This window comes from Protobothrops mucrosquamatus, unplaced genomic scaffold, assembly GCF_001527695.2.
Source record: "Protobothrops mucrosquamatus isolate PMUCROS unplaced genomic scaffold, P.Mucros_1.0 scaffold2458, whole genome shotgun sequence".
Classification (NCBI taxonomy): domain Eukaryota; kingdom Metazoa; phylum Chordata; class Lepidosauria; order Squamata; family Viperidae; genus Protobothrops; species Protobothrops mucrosquamatus.
Window position 1 is genome coordinate 259623 of NW_015388530.1, and position 12757 is coordinate 272379.

The window sequence follows — 12757 nt, forward strand, 5'->3', positions numbered from 1 at the left end:
CTTTATTTTTTTTACTCTTTTATTTGTTTATAGCAGTGATGGCAAACCTTTTAGAGACCAAATGTCTAAACTGCAACCCAAAACCCACCTATTTATCACCAGGTGCCAGGTGGGCGTGGCCCACTGGGTGGGTGTGGCTATGGTGGTCATGGCAGACTGGGTGGGTGTGACCAAGGTGGGCAAGGTCACCTCAATGTTGCTCGTGGGCAGGGATGCCTGTGGGGGCCGGGCAGGGTTGGGGAGATCCAGGGGGTCTCTGGCAGGTGGGACGGTGGGCAGGAGGCTCGTCCTGCGGGGTAAGCTGAGGCAGGGCAGGGGTGCCATTGTCACAGGGCAAGGCGAGGCAGGGGCCGGGGTGGCTGCTGCCTGACATCATCGCCCCCCGCACACAGAGGCCAGCGAGTGCATGGGGGCCGACGTTGTCCGTCAGCAGCCACAGCCTGCCAGCTCCTCGACCGGTGCTCTCTGGGGCTCCGCAGCCGGCTGCCAGCAGCTCAGAGAACCCGCCTCTGAGCTGGACTGCCGGCCGACAGCTGAGGAGGCGATGCAGTGGGTCGTGCACGGGAAAAGGAGAGCATGCAAGGCCAGGAGGGATGGGACGGGGGGAGGGAAACCAGTCGTGCTGGGATGCATCCGGCCACGTGGGACCTCGGCGAGTGAGTGGGCAACTGGTTGAAGAGCGACGGTTGCCATCTCTGGGGCATGGCGTGCGTGCCCACAGAGAGGGCTCTGAGTGCCGCCTCTGGCACGCGTGCCATAGGTTCGCCACCACTGGTTTATAGTATAAAATGCAAAAAATACAAACACCAAATAGTAGGAAAGATAGGGGAAGAGTGCAGAAAAGGGAAAAAGAAAGAAAAGGTGTTGACGTCCGACTTCCTTTGACGCAGTAAAATAAGATGGTAACATCAAACTTCAACTTTTTTATTTTTCATAGTAAGATAAACTAGCCATTTCTCTATCAACGAATCTATCTAATCGGTAAAACCCAAAATCAAAGTTTCATTTTTTTCCCCACCTCAAGCACAAAGTCCAGAAGCGGTTTCCAAGTAGAAACAAAAGTAATTGTGGTTTTTTTCTTTTCTTTTATCAAAGCAGTCAATTTAGCCCTCTCTGCTAACTCCATCAGCTTTTGCAGCCATTCCTCCATTGTGGGGAATGAAGCGTCCTTCCATTTTCGTGCATAGAGCAATCTTCCTGCCGCCAAGATATATATAACATCGAAGTTCAAATGTCTTTTTCCAAGTCTTTTCCCATTAAATTCAAAAGACAAGTTTCTGGTTTTATCTTTACGTTCACAATTTCACAGAATTGTTATAGACATAATATTGAAAGAGGAAGCATTATATAAGCTCCTGGAATTCACACAGAAAGGTAGAAATCTAATAAAAACACACATGTGTTTAAACGTATATACTCAGTAAGAGTAAGAGAACAGAACTAATATACAGTACTTGCGGTGAATTAAAAGCAAAGCGAGAACAAAGAAGCAGCCTAATTACAATTAAACAAGAAAATGAACTTTAGTGCCTTTATAATTTCTTTAGTAAACTATGGTCAATCCAGCTGGAAATGAGTTGAGGTTCTGTTGCTCCCTCTTCAATCTCTCCTCTTGTGTAACTGACTTCAAAAAAGACTTTTCTGCCTTCATGACAGTTACTCTTATGTCCCGTGACTTGCAAATTGGGATCTGCGTTTAAAGAACTACGTGGAAGGTTGCATATCTCACCAAGCCTCTTCAAAAATGAGACAAAAAAGGCACATCCTTTTTCTGTTTTCTTTTTTGCTTTCGAGAGACATTTAGCAGGGCAAAAATTAAAAACCAAAAGCTTCAAGGCGATAAACACTGGTCAGAATTAATAGCTGCTTCAGCCAGAGCAAAGATTCTGCAGAATCAGGATGAATTCAGAGGTTCAAGTCACAAGAGAACAGGGGAGATACTAAGAACCAGTGCTGTTTTTGTAAAAAAAAAAAAAAAAAAAGTGCTGGAACTCACACATGTCATACAATCTGCCTTGCCTACCCTACGAGGTTCCATCCAAAAAAGGTGCTGGAACTCCGTTCTGGGCGTTCTATGAGGGGAAAAAGCCCGGCTAAGAACCATTACAAAAGGGCCTTTTTGCAACGTTCTTTGGAAACAGTCCTAATTCAGATTTTTAACTCTTGAGGTTTCTACCAAGAGACTGGCTAAAATTTGTCTTTATTGAGTGTAACCGTAAGAAAGAGAAAAAAGAAGTCTCCTCTTTGTAGTTGCAGTAATGTTTTAACGTAAACGTCAGCTAACAATGCAAGGGGATTAGGGCACGTAGGAGTCTGCGTCAAATACAGAAATGCACTGTACCATACTAAGCAACACACCCCCAGAAAAATACAGCATACTCCATTTAATCCTCCAGGAAAAAGATTGAAGGCAAACGAGGCCCAGGCAGAAGAAGAACATCATGGCTTCAAAATCTAAGGGATTGGTTTGGACAAAACTCAGCAGCACTTTTTCGTGCGGCTGCTGATAAAAGTAGGATCGCCAACATGATCGTCAACGTCCGATAACGGATATGGCAGAAGAAGGAGGAGGAGGAGGAGAAGAAGGAAGAAGAAGAAGAAGAAGAAGAAGGAGGAGGAGGAGGAGGAGGAGGAGGAGGAGGAGGAACACACCGGTCAACACAATGGAAAAGGTCAATCTTGGTACCGATTGCAAAGAAAAAAAGACTTAGCAAAGTAAAGCAAATGATTAAAAGCAAAGTGACAGTAACTTTAATTTCACATACTAGCAAAATTAGGATCATTCAATGCCAATTATAGCTCTACTTGGAAAGGGTAGATACCAGATGTTCAACCTTGTCTCAGAAAATGGGTTGGAACATTACTGCTAATGCACCTTGGAAAACTGAGTAAGCCAGAGAATACCCCCAAAAGTCAGTATGTGCTTTATGGGATAAAATAAATAAATAAATAAATCTGAAAACACACAAAGAGATTCTAACAGTAAAAGTAGATCCTGGCCTTTGTATTGCTTGGGTTGATTATTCCATAAAAAGTATGTGCAAGTAACTCTGAAGACCTAAGAGCAGAACTGTTCCCCCAAATGATTTAGTATTGCAATCCATTCTGTCCCTAACCATGCTGAGTTAGACTAATAGAAACTGGAGTTCACGAACGTTAAGAGTGCCACATGTTGACCATCTGTGTGTCCTACAGGAACAATGGCAAACAGAATAATAGCGAGGATCAAAGGAAGGGCATGCTGAACTATTGTATGGTAGGTTTGTTTTTGATTTAGTGTTATGATCTTCCACATTTTGACTCAGTAGTACTTTGGAACAGACCACCAATGTAGGATAGATTGTCAATTTTGCTAAGGGTAAAAGTTTCCCTGTCAGTCGTGTCTGACTCTAGGTCAGGGGTAGGCAACCTTGGCTCTTTTATGACTTGTGGACTTCAACTCCCAGAATTCCTGAGCCAGCCATGCTGAGGGGAAAGGGAGAGGTTTCCAAGCTGAGCCATGCTGGCTCAGGAATTCTGGGAGTTGAAGTCCACCAGTCATAAAAGAGCCAAGGTTGCCTACCCCTGCCCTAGACATTTCTATAACAACAAACCTATCTAATCAGCAAAACCCAAAGTCAGTTTCATGTTTTTCCACCTCAAGCACAATGTCCAAAAGCAGTTTCCATATGGTGGTGGTAAGTGTCTTTAGTTCACTGCTTGAAAATGTCACTTGGCTTGCTGTATTTTCATATCTAAAATTTCTTATTGTCTACAGCAGGGGTAGGCAACCTTGGCTCTTTTATGACTTGTGGACTTCAACTCCCAGAATTCCTGAGCCAGCATGGCTCAGCTTGGAAACCTCTCCCTTTCCCCTCAGCATGGCTGGCTCAGGAATTCTGGGAGTTGAAGTCCACGAATCATAAAAGAGCCAAGGTTGCCTACCCCTGATCTAAGTGCTCCTCTCCATTTCTTGGCCAACGGAGCTAACACTGTCCAAAGACTAATTCCATGGTCATGTGACCAGCATGGCTATGCACCAAAGGCGCACAGAATGCTGTTGTTACCTTCCCACTGAAGTGGTACCTATTAATCTACTTGCATTTGCATGCTTTTGAACTGGTAGGTGAGCAGGAGGTGGGGGCAAGGAATGGGAACTCCCCCATTGCGCGGAGCGTGGATCGCGAACCTGGACTATCAACTCTCAAGCTGACAAGCTCAGTGTCTTTAACCGCTGAGCCACTGTGCCCAATTTTGCTACCATCATATTATTTCATAGCTACTTAATTAGTAGCTTCCAACACTGCATTGGCTGGTTATTGAGGTCAGGGTTAAAAACAGTTCTGTCTAAAGAAGAAAGGCATTTTAAAATAGTTTTTCAAACAAACCCAGTCTGCTTGTAACTAATTTCTCCTTGAAGAACATTTCAGCAGTACTTCTAGCTACAATTAGAAATATGACAATATTCCTGCTGTCATGTGTCTGATTAACGAAACACTTAAAAGGACTTTCAGGCATATTTTTTCCTAAAAGCATTTATTAAGGTTACAGAGACGTCAGTACAGCATGGTGGAAATGCTTAGGTCTGGCTTCTCTTCCGTTACGCATATACATTCTAAGCCAGTGGTTCTCAACCTGTGGGTCGGGACCCCATTTGGGGTCGATCGACCATTTCATGGGGGTCGCCAAGCAAGGCTGTCCGCCATTTTTTTTGTCCGCCATTTTTTTCCCCTTTTTTGGCGGGTGCCTTACCTCCCTTGGGCTGGGCCAGCTGGTGGTCGGCCTGCTCTGTCTCTGCCGCTTGCCAGCTACCCCTCGGCCGGCGCAGGGGGCGGAACCACGCATGTGCGGCGCTCCCGGGCAGGGAAAGTCCTCGACTTACGACCGGTTGGGTAGTCCTTGACTTACGACTGGTTTAATCCTCGACTTACGACCGGTTTAGTCCTCGACTTATGACCGGTTTAGTCCTCGACTTACGACCGGTTGGGGTTGCGGCATTAAAAAGGTTGAGAACCACTGTTCTAAGCATTTCTCCCCCCCCCCCTTATTTTGGAGTCATGGTTCACATCTTCCAATCAACTTGGAAGATGTGATTTACTTCCGGTTTCTTTTTCCCGGGCTATCCTTATTCTCCTCCCTTTTCCCCTGTTGCCTGGTTTAACTATAAAAATACCAGACAGTTCTGCATATTGTCAAAGCAAGAATATACAGTATTTGCAGCGTTGACACCTGCCTTATTTGTTACCGTATCTGATTGTCCTAAACGTCCAATATCTTTCAACGCCCAGTTATCCCAGCCAGTCTGAACAGACACTGTTCTCACAAATTCGTATCACCCTCATCCTCATCTAATATTTGCATTTGGTTGAGCTTGCTTTTCCTGCAACTTTTCTCTTTTAATAAAAAAAAGCAAAAAGCATCACAGCGAGCATGATTTCAGAACTCAGTGCACCTATGAACTACCATTATGCATCAGACAACTGGAGCATCTAACTAAGCACTGTTTATTGTTTATGCAAGCCTGCAACTGCTAGTACAGCTCCAGATTCCAGCTATAGGATTCTTCCCAGCCTATTTAGACAGAACTGTGTAAACTTATGTGCCGGAGTGGTAACCTGCTTACATTCTACAAAAATAAGCAAAGAGTTAAAACTCCTCCTGATGGGGAGGTAAGGCAGAAAGTTAACAGAACAAGGGAGAAATATCAAGAGCTAACATGAATTAGTCTACTTTTGGATTGTTTGTCCGTGGCATTTTAAGAACTGTTTCCCAAAGCAATGTTCAAATTATTACATGATCAATCCCATACTTGAAACAAGAAATCTCTAGCAAACAAATGCATAATGTAGAGTCAGAATCCCAACGCGGATGCATGCATTTGAGGTTTCAATTAGCAAGGGAATCTGCATATAAAACTTATTTCTCATGCTACAATAAAAGAGTTTTGAATCGGGATTAACTTCGGATATCCCCATAATCCTCCCTTCTCCTCCATTGCCAACCCCACTCCACATTTCAAACAGATTCATTCTTACGTTGGTTGTGCCAAGCAGCCAGGAGCTATAATATCGCAACTCTTCTCATTAGCGTGCAGGCTTGTGAGCTCCACCATGTTGACCATCACATCAGTTGTATGACCTGGTAACTTGGGAAGTATAGAGAGAATCTTCTCTGCTAAGTTGTCACCATGATGCCCAACAGCTCCTGGGAAAACACAAAACAAAAATCACCCCAATGAAAAATAGTCACATATCTCTCTCGTGTAGTGGAATATTTCCTAACTAATAATCTGATCTCAACTGATTACAAAAGAAATCATTTTAGAAATGGCTTTTTAAAAAACAATCCCGCTGTAGGAGCAAATAAAATATGAAAAAATAAAACAATAAATCTCAGAGGAAAGAATAAAAGAATTTTGAAAGTCTGGCAGAGCTTCTCTTTGTTCCATCTTATATCCCAGGAAAACTGACATGGGATTATTTTAGGTTTTTTTTTTCAAGCTTTCTACTTTTTAGGCTCAAATTGCTATTTCTCCATCTTCCCCCATCCCAAGGCCAGATTTACTTTCAGAGTATCAGAGATCGGAGCTGGAGAGACCCTAGAAATGGGATCTTCTTCTGTCTGTTTCATTTATTGACGAATTTAATTGATTTATTTATGAATTAGACCAGGGGTAGGCAACCTTGGCTCTTTTATGACTCGTGGACTTCAACTCCCAGAATTCCTGAGCCGGCCATGCTGAGGGGAAAGGGAGAGGTTTCCAAACTGAGCCATGCTGGCTCAGGAATTCTGGGAGTTGAAGTCCACGAGTCATAAAAGAGCCAAGGTTGCCTACCCCTGAATTAGACAATGGATATTGATATTTAACCATTTTAACAGTTTTGTGGAGGGGTTCTTTGTACCTGATATTAACTACATATGCCATCTAGTGTCTAGCCAATATCAAATAAATGTTTAGATCCAAATATAAGTTGATATAGGCCCATAGTTGTCATGACAGTCATGAAATCCCAACCTGCTCCAAACAGAATTAAAATCTTTATAGAGTTTTCAGCAGCAGAGTTGGTGAAATATGGTAATAAGTGTATGTTTTCCTTGGTATGGTCCTGAAGAGATTAAGTATTTTCAACGTTCTTCTCCTCTTTTAACCTTCATGAGTAGCATACCTAAGGTCATGAGTAGCATACCTAAGAGAACATTTCTCTGTTCTTCTCTCACGTTTTAAGTGCTGCAAAAAAACCCAACAACTGCTGGAAGCAATTAGTTCATGCCATAAGAATGGGAAAGGAAAAAACAACACACAAAGGACAAACGCAAATGCAAAATCCTACATAAGAAACAAGCAAAAGATGATGATCATCTGCAAACAAGATTGATTGAATTGGGATTTTCAAACCACTTGAGCAACAACAATTATTAAAACTTACTTCCTCAGTACAGCATAAAATGGAACACAAACAAGATCATCTCCATCTGATCACACTGTTTCCAGAATAAATATATTTTCTGAGAAGGAGGATCAAACTTTATGAGGGAAACTACATTTGACACAGTAGCTCGACAATGCTTATCAAAATTATAGGCGGTAATCTTCTTTTTTAAGATGCAACTATGCTACCAGGCCCCTCATCTAGACAAAAACAGTGTTTTATCACTGGAACAGGCTGGATTTAGGAAAGATAAATCTACTGAAGATCAAGAAAATATTTTATATCACTTGAGAGAGAAATCCACCCAAGGCTTTAAAATTCCATTTCATGTAACTTTTGATTTAGTCTCCAGAGACAATCTATGAAAAAAAGAAATTGGCAGCACTTACATATGTTGTATATAATATGTTTAGGTGTGTGTCATGTATGTGTTTCACTTTGAGAGCGGGCAACTTAATTTCGTTTTTGATGTGTGCCATTGTATCCACCATAAAAAAATGACAATAAAGGTTATCTTATCTTATCTTATCTTATCTTATCATATCTTATCATCTTACCCATGACAAGAAATTCTTACTATTGATGTATAAATTTTATAGTAACCCTGGTATGAAAGTCAGATGTGATTCCTGTAGCCAACTAAGTGATCCAATTTCTGTAATATAGGAAGGATAATTCCTTGCACTATTTTGATTTAATGTCTATAAAATTACAGAGATATGGCATATTAATCTTTTTTAAAGAGCTCCACTTCCCTAAGCTATCTAAGAGACATATTTTGACATTTCTGCACAACAATTTGGTCATTCTATCATGGTCAATTATTGGTTTGAGAAGAGCATTAAAAACCGTGACCAATATTGCAAAGATCAAAAATTGCTAATGCAGTAAATTACGGTATCAAAAATTTAAAAAGTTCTGACAGAAATATCTGTTAATGCCTCACCAGAGGATTTAAATAGTATTTACTGACGTGAGGGTAACTTTGACTCATCAACAATTATATTTAAAATGCATTGGACTTTCAAAAATATGTATTTTTGAAAGATGAACATCAGATTTCCTTTGCTGGAAGTATAAGAAATTAGAGGGTTCATTGATCCATATGATATAATCATGTGATTTTATAGAGTATCATGCGGTACAGAGTATCATGCAATCCTCAACTTACGACCACAATTGAGCCCAAAATTCCTGTTGTTAAGTGAGACAGTTGTTCAGTAAGTTATGCCATTTTACAACCTTTCTTACCACAGTTGTTAAGTGAACCACTGCAGCTGTTAATTTAGTAACATGGTTAAGTAAACCTGGTTTTCCCATTGACTTTGCTTGTCAGAAAGTCACAAAAGGGAATCACGTGACCTTGGGACACGGCAATGGTGAATGGCTAAAAGAATTATACCGAGAAAGTGATATTATAGTGACATTCCAGATGTTAATGGCTTTCAGAAACATACAGTAGTGGCCAAAATTGTGGAAACCTTTTGGGAAAAGTGTACAGTAGAAATGCCACCTTTGGTTAAGTTTCCACCCATTTTTCTTCTAATTTCTTTAAAACTGTAGCCTTGTTTACTTAATAATACTATTTTACACCGCTTTCTGGGCAACCAGTCAACTCTTTGCACCATTACTTTAATTTTATTACGTTTTACAAGCTCACTAAATGAAAGAACCCCCAAAAAAACCCCAACCAACTTGATAGCGATCACATAACACACTGACAAATGTCCTCCTCTCAGCTTCAATACATGACATCAATAACTGAATCCTACTGTGATCTGATTGGCTCATTGCCAAAACAAGATGACACCTGATTGACTCTCTAAACACTCATGCTCATTGGCTACAATCAGATGAAGGAAAGCTGCCTGATATCAACCTAAGCAAGTTGTGCTTCCTTTTTCTGGTTATTTGGCTATAACCTTTCATAGAATACAGTACAGATAATTGAACAAACTTTGTTGCAATACATTCTTGGTTAAATTATCTTTCCATTGATATATAATTTTATGGTACTACTCCCCCCCAAAAAAGTGGTGTTATTAGCCATCAAACCTCAAAAATACACTTTTCCTAAAAGGTTTCCACAATTTTGGCCATTACTGTATGATCAATATTTTCTATTAATCAAAGGATGAACCAGCAAGTATGAAACAGATTTTGATACTTTATAATATTTTGTATCGATCATATTATGAGGAATAGGTAGTCTAACAGTTGACTAATAACAGCTCATTTAGTAACCGTTCAAAGTTACGACAACACTGAAAAAAGTGACTTAAAACCTTTTTTTCACATGACTGTCGCAGCACCCCTGTGGTCACGTGATCAAAACTGGGACACTTGGCAACTGGCCTGTATTTATGGCGGTCGCAGTCTCCCGGGGTCATGAGATCCCCTTTTGCGACCTTCTCGCAAGCAAAGTCAAAGGGGAAGCCATATTCACATAAAAACCGTGTTACTAACTTAACAACTGCAGTAATTCAGTTTACAATTGTGGCAAGGAAAATCGTAAAATGGGGGCAAAACTTAACTGTCTCACTTAGCAACAGGAATTTTGGGCTCAGTTATAGTCGTAAGTTGAGGACTACCTGTAATGTAAACAGAAGTTTTGTGTCATAGTTTTGAATTTTTTTTCATAATCTTTTAAGTTTATTTATTTAGTGTAGGGGTAGACAACCTTGGCTCTTTTATGAGTCGTGGACTCAATTCTCAGAATTCCTGAGCCAGCATGGCTCAGCATGGAAACCTCTTCCTTTCTCCTCAGCATGGCTGGCTCAGGAATTCTGGGAGTTGAAGTCCACAGGTCATAAAAGAGCCAAGGTTGCCTTCCCCTGATTTAGTGTATGGTATGGCTTTTAAGTTATTATTTTTTCTTTCAGTTTAAGTATTGCTTTGTTAATTGTATGTGGGATTTTTTTTTAGTGCAGTTAGATGTTTGCCATTTCTTTATTCTAATTTATAAATAAAATTTATATATATATATATATATATATATTTTAAAAAGTTCTGACTTTCACTTATTATTAATGGCAACAAATTAGTGCCGGACAAACATTTGATGACTTAGGGATAATATTCCATTCATTTGGATGGAGAAATGTTAATTTAGATTACATGTAACAGAGAAGTGCTACGCTTATCGTAAGCTTTTTCTATATTGAGGGAAGACATTGCATTTCTTACTTCATTCAAGACTAAGGCATGGTTATTATACAATAGGCAAATAAGTTCCAACTTATTTTTTCAGAGAGGAAGCAATCAAAATTGTTGAGCTACCAAATTTATTTATTTAGAAAATAAACATATAGCACGCAACTTAAATCAGTAACTTCAGGAAGTTACAAGGAACCCCAAAACCAATTAAAAATAAAACAAAAGAAATGTACACTTAAGGCAATCATGGTAGAATACAAGAGCTAAGATATATCACAAACCACTCACGGCCTTCAAAACGTTCATATGAGACTCCACTAGCAGCCTGGATCTAATGCTTGAGGCTCATGCCCTTTTGGAAGGCCCACAGGCTCAGAGCCATCCAACTGTGTTTCTAATGGAGTCCTAAGACTGGATGCCCAGATATAGATCGCTATTTTTATTACTTTTTGGAAATGATGTTTTGTAGAACTTGCCTGGTTGCCCTATAACAGTGGTGGCAAACCTATGGCACGGGTGCCAGAGGCAGCACTCAGAGCCTTCTCTGTGGCATGCGCGCCATCGCCCCAGTCCTAGGCCTTCAGCTGGGTTTTATAAAACCTTTTCGCTTTAGGCCTCCGCCATGTGCAAAAAAAAAAAAAAAAGGTTTAATCAGTCAATTTCAACTTCTCGCGGGGAAAAAAAAGATCTTGCAAAGTTGGAATTGATTGACTGAACTTTTTAGTCCCACCCAGTCTGCCATGACCACTGCAGCCACGCCCACCCAATTGCCCACGCGCAGCCAATGGGCCACACCCACCCAGCACTCAACGATGCATAAGTGGGTTTTGGGTTGCAGTTTGGGCACTCGGTCTCTAAAAGGTTCGCCACCACTGCCCTATAAAGAAGAGAATGTCTGTTCTTCCTGGAACGCAAACATTAAAGATGTTAAACATTAAAGATTTAATTATTTTTATCCCATCTTTATATTTGTACAAATAACTCAAAAACAGCGAGCATACCCGTAGTACCTCTTCAGCTGTCAGCTGTCAGAAATTCAAGAGTGTTTTCTTTAGGCCAGCTCAACAGTATTTTTAAATAAACAGCTGGGTTTATTTACCTGTCAAATCTAATGTCCGATCCACAAAAACGACAGAAGCTTTATTGGGTGCGTTTTTCCTCCTGACCTTGGCCTGGGAAAAATTTGCCAGATCCCCTGCAATAATCTTGCTGAGCGGTCCGATGGCAAAGCATTCCTCCCGGACACCAAGATACTCAAAGAAGGCGTTGAGGTCAGACACCAGCGACCTGATGGCAAGCTGCAACTCGGGAGGCAGAGCGGAGAAGTCCACGTCGCTCAGGTGAGTAATTTTTTTCTTCTCCGGCCGCGCCCGATTGATCTGGGCCAGGTCCTCCTCCATCAGAGGGAAAAGCCTGGAAAAGGCAGGCGTCAGGAAGAGGTGGGGCACGACCACGGGGGCCAGAAACAAGGCGGCATGGTGCACCTCTGCCGTGTAGTTCATGTTGCCCATCCATTGGCAAAGCTTCTCTTCGAACTGTTCGAAGACCACCAGGCTGGAGCTTTCAGTCTCGGGCCCAGTGGCGGGAGTGTTGTAGGCCTGCAAGTGGACCGTGTGGCTGACCCCAGTGAAAACCACGCAGTACTGGAAGCCGCTGAGGCTCACGATGTCGCGAATGGTGTCCACCGTCCGGCCTTTCAGCAAGGTGCTGACCACAAAGACCGCCTTGGGTTGCTGGGCACCCCCGGACTCGAAGCTGGAGAACTCCTTGACGTTGAGGGCGCCGGCTTGCAAGAGCTGCCCCATTCCGCCCCAGGTCCAGTGGAGGCTTTCCGCGCAAGCCGAGTCCATGAACACCACCGCCCGCTTCACCTTCGCCAACACCGGCGCCCAGGCTCGCTGGCAGAAAGCCGGCCCCCCAGCTGGGGGTTTAGGACCGGCGGGGGCGGCACACATCGCGCCGTCCCCAAAAACCCTTGCAAACCCCGCTTCAGTCCTCCAAAGGGGGGCAGTTCACACGACCTATCCCCGAGGAAGCGGGCACCTCCCGGCGATTAAGCAGGGCGAAGAAGCCCCACGACCTCCAAATCGCTTGGGGAAACTTATGACTGGGGGCCACCGGGGGAGATCTGGCCGGGATCTGGCCGGGATCAGCCGCGGAAAAGAAGCCGCGCTGGAATCTGGGATCCTCCT

General features: G+C 42.3%; 1 protein-coding gene across 1 annotated transcript in view; it reads right to left on the minus strand.

Moving 5' to 3' along the window:
* Positions 1 to 12520, minus strand: part of SCFD2 (sec1 family domain containing 2) — a 178496-nt gene extending 165976 nt beyond the window's left edge. Inside the window, exons 1-2 of the mRNA XM_015825043.1 lie at positions 11665 to 12520; positions 6015 to 6183 (exon numbers count right to left, since the gene is read on the minus strand). Of these exons, the coding sequence (XP_015680529.1) occupies positions 6015 to 6183; positions 11665 to 12520 (1025 nt within the window). The remainder of the gene's footprint in view (positions 1 to 6014; positions 6184 to 11664) is intronic.
* Between the last annotated feature and the right edge of the window lie 237 nt (positions 12521 to 12757).